This window comes from Thalia democratica, unplaced genomic scaffold, assembly GCF_965202585.1.
Source record: "Thalia democratica unplaced genomic scaffold, ktThaDemo2.hap1.1 HAP1_SCAFFOLD_747, whole genome shotgun sequence".
Lineage (NCBI taxonomy): Eukaryota > Metazoa > Chordata > Thaliacea > Salpida > Salpidae > Thalia > Thalia democratica.
The window spans coordinates 16,187-23,376 of record NW_028139724.1 but is presented as its reverse complement, the minus strand read 5'-3'; the positions used below and the strand labels follow the sequence as shown (position 1 = coordinate 23,376).

Here is a 7,190-nt window from a genome sequence, read left to right as displayed (position 1 = left end):
AGCTAACACAGGCTAATAAGACGAGAGAGAGAGAAAAAAAGAAACCTTTAGAAGTAAAACGCGTTTGTAAAGATATATACTGTAGCCAAAAAAACTTTTTAACAAATACTTATACGACTTTTTACTTGAATCACTTTAGTTTTTTAACGCTTTGAGCGTCTGTGAAAGTTTCAATGCTCGCCAGTTAGAATTAGTTAATACATGTGAATTTATTTATCTTATTAATAGTAGAGTTTTAGAAAGTTTTTAGTAAAGTAAAAAAGCCAAAGACGAGCGCATAAATGTAAATAAAAAGTTTGTGATTATTTACTATGAAAAAAAAATATAAAGAACTTTATGCTAAACAACCATAATGACTATTTTACAACTCGTAGTCTTATATAAAACCTATTGAAATGGTGTCAGTTTTATCGAGAAAGCACGGATGGACTTTGGGGGATGTCGATGGGAATAACGGAAGCTTGAAACCTTGTTCCTACGATGGTCAAGCTAGTTCTTGTGAAGAAAAAGATTTTTGCAGCAGCCCGACGATGATATGCCTAAAAGATTGAGCTTCTCCGAGAGATGGGTAAGTTTAATAATACCTAAAAATATTTTTTTAACTTTTTTTAACAAAGCTTGATACAGTTTTAAATAGTAAAAATTAAAAGTGTTTCAAAAATGTTTCCTTGTTTTTTTTTTTCATAAAATTAGCAAAAGTTTACAAAATTTTTTTTAAACAGGATCAACTGAGGTCTTCGTTTCGAATTGGCGGTACGTTTCTGAGAAAAACTTCTTCGAAAAAGCAAAAGTTGGAGCAAGAAGCGAAAGAGTGTCGAAGCTTAAACGAGTGGAACAGCAACTCGTTAGCAGTTGATGACGGTGTGACTTCGACTACCAAATCGTTGGATTGCAGCAAGAAAGCCGATTGCAGCAGAAGCAGAAGTTTTTGCAAGACCATGAAGTCGTTCACTACTAGACTTGTGAGTAGAAAGAAAGAAAACAAAAATAAAAACATTCATAGATGCTCGACCTGGCCTTCTTATTCAATGAACAATTTCAATTCTTCGTTTTCAAAACAGTAAGTTTTTTGTTATAAGTTTTTTTATCAATCTATAATCCATAAATTAAATTATATCAAAAAGTTTATTTCTCTTATAAAAAAGCGACTGAAAACAACGACTGTTGTAATCGATTTAAATTGATTTCTTGTAGCTCTTATGTTTTGAACTTTAAAAAGGTGGTTATGACTTCCTACGCTTATTAAATAGCTTAATATAAGTTAGTTCAACCTTTATGACATAATTAAATAATTAAACAGTCTTCGATCGTTAGCTGTTGGCAATGAAGCAATGCCGAGAATAGAGCAAGTCATTAATGATGAAAGTAAGAATTTAGTTTTCCTTTACTCATTTTAAAATTAGTAACTCAATAATCATCTTTTTTTGTCTAGAATAACTAAAAATATAATTAAGAAATAAATAAGGTGGTTATGTTTTTTTGCAAATAAGAAAATTTTTTCGCTCATACTAAAAAAATTCAAACTTACTGCACAAAATTTACCATTATAAACCAAAAAATTAATAATAAATTTACATTAACTTTATTAATTTTTCAGCTGCCCACGAAGCTTTCTTGCAGTTTACTAAAAACGAGTACAGTGAAGAAAATCTTCTTTTTATTTCTGAAGTTGAAGAATTCAAAAAAATGGAAAACTATGAAGATAAAAAGCTGAAAGCAGATGAAATTTTTACAAAATACCTTAATCAAAATGCACCTTTAGAGGTAAAATTGATATTGTAATTGTTATGAAGAATAGTATTTTTAAATTTAAAACGTACTGAAACTACTTAAAAATAGTTACAAATAAATTGTTTGAAAACATTAATCTTTTGAAAATTTATAAACTATTAATAAAAAAAATTCGTTGAAAACACACAACGGTTATATGCTTTTGCTAAAATACTCAAACTACAAATATAACATTAGACATTCAAGATTAAAAAATGCTGTTTTTCATTAATAGTTATTACTAATTACTTTAAAAAACAAAAATTATAGTTAATCAAAAGAAAAGCCTTTAAACACAACTAATTAGTTTAAATATTTACATGGTAAAACATACTATAGTTTTCAGTTTAAAACAAAAAATTATGTAAACAAGTATAATAAATTAGTAACATTAATACAATTTATTCAGATAAACATAACTCAAGAGACTAAGATGGAAATCACTGAGCAGCTGCACAAGTTGGAGCTGACGCTTTTCGACAAAGCGCAGAGTTACATCCTGACCCTGCTGGAGTCCAACTCTTTCAAAAGGTTCATCAACGTTTCTTGTCGCTCCTGATTATTGTTTCATTATTATCATTCACAGTGATTACTTAGTTTCCAAAAAAAAAAAACTAAAAGTAAAACTAGAAAAAAAAAGTTAAAAAGCTGCTTTTTTTTTGTTATTTTTGCTAAATACGCTCATTTTTAAGTTTTTTTTTTTTCGTTTAAACTGCTTAGTTCAATCGGTTCAGAAATTTTGTTTTGATCAAATTTAACACTGCCTTTTTTTTAAGTTTTTTGGTTTACAGAAAACTTCAACTTTAAAATACTTGATTTGCTGCATTGTCTTTTTGCCAACGAAATAGTATAAATAAGATATTTTCATACACTTGTTTGCATAAAGTTGTTTTTTGATAGTGATTTTTATCTAAAATATTAATTTTTAAGTTAAACTTTGTTCATGCTAAATTTTTCATGTTTATTTTTTAAGTTTTTATTTTAATTATGCTTGTATTAAAAACAAGTTTATATGAAGTTTTCTACTAACTAATAAATAACTTTCAGATAAACAAATTTTGTTTAAGTAAACTTTTTTATATTTTTACAGTGTTTTATATTTAAAAACTATTAAAAAAAATTGTTCTAGTTGTTGTTAGTGTGTATAATATATATAAATGTATTATAGAGAAGCTTTAAATTAGTTTTTGTAATTTTTTTATTGTTGGTTTTTTGTGGACAGTTAGTTTTTAACAGTATTTTTTAATTTAAGCTTAACTTAACTTTTTCAAACAAATTTAAGTATTTTGTTTAAATTAAAGCTATTTACTACAAAAATTTTCTGAAATTTGTAATTAACTAAAAACTTGAATCTTTCTTCTCACAAGTCAAGGAGTAATTATTTTTATCAATATGATTTATTAAATGATGATAGTCAAAAATAAATTTGGCAAATAATGCTCTACTTTTAGGTTTTTAATACTTAAATGTTATAGGAGTTTTAGATATTATAAACTTTTTTAGTAAAAAAGTTTAAAGCAATACTTAAGATTTTAACTTACGATAGTGTTTTGTTAAAAAAAATACAATTATGTATTTTGGGCTATAAGTTTGAAATATATTCAACTTGAAAAAAATAAAAATGTATAATAATTAGCATTTCAAATAAATGTTTACAAAAAATTCTAAAACATTTTGTGTTTTTTGGTTTGTTAACTGTACTTAAAATAAACTATAAATAGAAAAAAAACTTTTAAACTATTAACGCGTATTTTGTTTAAAGGTAAACAAATGTTATTTAGTTTAATTTTTATAAACGTTAAAAAAACCTTTATTTAACTATTTTCAAATGACTTAAAACGCGGCTTTTAATGACTAAACTGTTCAATTCAAGCTACCAGAGCTAACGAGAAAAAATTAATTTTCAATCAATGTACTTTTGACCAATTTGTTTAAACTGAATTAATTGATTTTCAAACGAGAAAAATTGAAAAAAAAACTTTGTTTATCTCTAAATAAGGACATTACATCGCAATTTAAAAAAATGTTGAATTATAAAAATATTTATTCATTGTCTTAACACTAAACTCGATAACAAAGTTTTATATCATTACTTGGTATCAAAACTATATAATTCATGATTTTTGATTTTAGTACATTAACATTGTTGGCTTTTTATAACTGTCAACAATATGTTATTATCGGAAGCATGCAATAAACCCGTCAACTATTCAACTCGCATCAAGACAGTCAGTATTTTTAAACAGTACTTGCGCGTTACATGCAGCAGTGTAATAAATCAATTAATATGTTAAATAGAAGCGATTATGGTCGTGCGTCAAAGATAGCGCCCTTCAGGGACCCGATGTTAATACAATGAACAGCGAGGAGTTTAATTTATTAGTGACGTAAGTAAAAATATGCTGCGAACATTCTTTATATTTTTTTTGAACTTGGAGTTTTCGGATTATGCAAAGTATTTACTGAACTTGGATCTGAATGTTATGCAACAAACAATAAAATATTTTGTTAGATGTTTGACCTTACTATGAAGTTTTACAATGTATTTATAAAAAAATTTACTGTTTATGTTATAAAGTTATTGCCGATTCTATAGGTATGCATAGAATAAAATTGTTTACAAACAGCTATATGTAATCTTATATGCTAAATGATATTTACAAAAAATTTTTGAACTTTATCTAAGTTTTATTTAAACGAAACAACAATAGCCGGACTAAAATTAAAATTTGTTTTATTTAAAAATTAAATTTATGAATGTAAAAGGAAGTATTAAATGTATACTCGTTTTCGGTCATGAACATTTGAAATTAAGAATTATTTTGGACGTGAACTTGAATTTGTTATAAAAGTTAACTTTAACCTCCCAAATAACAACGAACTTTGACATTTTCGGGACGTTTACTTGGCTTAAACATAGCTTGTCATAAATATTCAAGCTTACTTAGTTTAATATTTCTAAAGGTTTGTGTACTTTTAACCTTATTTAAAACTTTTTTATGTCAATTCCAACATATTTTAAAAGCTTAAAACAAATGTTTTTATGTTTTATATTAATACAGTAATTGCTTGTAAATAGATGCAAAATTGTAAATTTTGTAATACTTAATGTATTAATTTGTATTTTCAATACAAACTAATATATTACTTTTGAGTGAGATATATTTTTGTATAAAATATGACATCTAAAGATTTTTTTAGAGTGAATTATTTTTTTTTTAATTTTCTTAATATTTGTATATTATTATGGAGTTTTTACACAAACTTTTAAAATTTAATTTATCATCATTAGACATTTCTATAAGCTTAAGTAAGCTAAGTTTTTACTCTTTGATATTAGTTTACAAATTTTTATTGCAAACCAAAGAAAATCCATAAAAATAAACTTTTGAAATTTAAAAAATTATTTTGTTTTACACATGTTTATGTTTACAAGGTATCTAATACTTTCATTCTTAAAGTCGTTAAAAAATGTTACCTTTTTTGTGCAAAATTACTAAATTTTTGATATATTTTGCATTTACTCAACAGAAAACGTTAATTTTTAAAAAGCAAACATGTGCTTTACTTTTACAAGGAAATAAAAATAAGTTTTCACAGTTAGTTTTAACGGCAAAAATTAATTACGAATGGCCACACAAAAAACAAGCTTATGTATGATAAATCATTAACTCTGACAGCTATGATGCTATTAATACACAACTCAAATAAACTAAGTTCATCTTCTAATAAGGAAATTCAGTAATCAAAGATAAAACACTCGGCAAGAGGTCTTACACACTTATTAATTGCAGTCAACTTTTGTTTCAACTTCCATTAGCGCTCATCATACAACCAGCGCGCGGTTTGTGAACCACTTGAACTTCATGCATATTTGTCAATTAGCACAGACTCATTAGTGTTTAAAGTGTCGTTAGTCGAAAACTTTAATTTAGTTTTAGTTGGGAATTAATTGGTTGAATTTAATATACTTTGATATTTTCATATCAACTTCGACCTAAACGTTTTTCTTTGCTCTTATTTTACCATATATTTGTATAGAAAAATATAATTAAATAAAAGAATTGTAAAGTATTATTAGTAAAAGCATTTAAAGTGTCATTGTCTCAAATTTTAACTTAGTTTTAACTATATTCAAAATAGGTATTTAATTAATAAATTCATTAGAATGTTATAATTGAAATTTAGATTTGGTTGTAAGTTTAAAGGTTTTTTTTTTTACAACTTTTGTTACTGGTTGAAAAAAAGTGTGTTATGTAACGTTTAAAAACACTTAGTTATTCTTAGTTCTATTTTGTGAAGATTCTTTTAAGTTATATTAAAATATAATAAAAACTTTTTTTTATTTATTAGTATACGTTGTAACCATTTAATCAAGTCCTAATAAAAACATTTTAAAATCATTTATGAATAAATTGAACTTGAACGTTAACTTATAATACAAATGGAAATATATTAATCTATATGGATTTGTTTACTTTTCAGTCAGGTTTAATGTAAAATATGTTTTAATGCCAATTTTATAATAAACTTAAAGATTACTACAAAATGTTACTAAGACAAGAATTAAATGTCCAACATGATAAAATACAAACAGGTACATTACTGACTAGCAAACAAAAAGTAAACAACTTAATTTGATATTTTTTTACCGAGCTAAGACTTTGGTGTACCACATTAACTTGTGTTATTTTGTGAAGTAAATACATTTGCAGATTGGAGTTTTTATGAAAAAAACCCAATGTCGAAATCAACTGTCAAGTAGCAAATAATTGTGAAAAAAAAAATAGTTCGAGTAAATTGTGTTATTTTGTGAAGTAAATACATTTGCAGATTGGAGTTTTTATGAAAAAAACCCAATGTCGAAATCAACTGTCAAGTAGCAAATAATTGTGAAAAAAAAATAGTTTGAGTAAATTGATTTTATAGTCTTATCTAAATTTTGTTTTGAATAGTTTGTCGCATTTCCAATTCACACGTTAGATCAAAGTTTGACTAGCAAACAAAAAGTAAACAACTTAATTTGATATTTTTTTACCGAGCTAAGACTTTGGTGTACCACATTAACTTGTGTTATTTTGTGAAGTAAATACATTTGCAGATTAGAGTTTTTATGAAAAAAACCCAATGTCGAAATCAACTGTCAAGTAGCAAATAATTGTGAAAAAGAATTTAACTAATAAATATGTTTTTTATTTTTTTACTTTCAAATAAAACGGTCAAAATGTTTAGTATTAAAACTTAGTCCTAATATAAATTGTCTGTCAACCAAAATTATAACAAAAGTTTTTGTTTTTTGAACCTTAAAATAGTTTTCTAAAAATAAACTAAGTTAAACTTATATCACTACACAAGCTTGTGTTTTGTTTTACTTTCAACGTTTCTTGTTGTGCTTCACTAAACATCTATAAATAAGTTCA

General features: G+C 25.2%; 1 protein-coding gene across 1 annotated transcript; it reads left to right on the top strand.

The window, feature by feature from the left end:
- The first annotated feature begins 386 nt into the window (after positions 1–386).
- On the top strand, positions 387–2,587 carry LOC145846961 (regulator of G-protein signaling 1-like). Its single transcript, XM_082953470.1, has 5 exons — positions 387–568; positions 723–1,060; positions 1,301–1,365; positions 1,598–1,764; positions 2,180–2,587. Exons 1-5 carry the CDS (start codon positions 536–538, stop codon positions 2,327–2,329), a joined length of 753 nt encoding a protein of 250 aa, XP_082809596.1. The 5' UTR covers positions 387–535; the 3' UTR covers positions 2,330–2,587.
- The last annotated feature ends 4,603 nt before the right edge of the window (positions 2,588–7,190 follow it).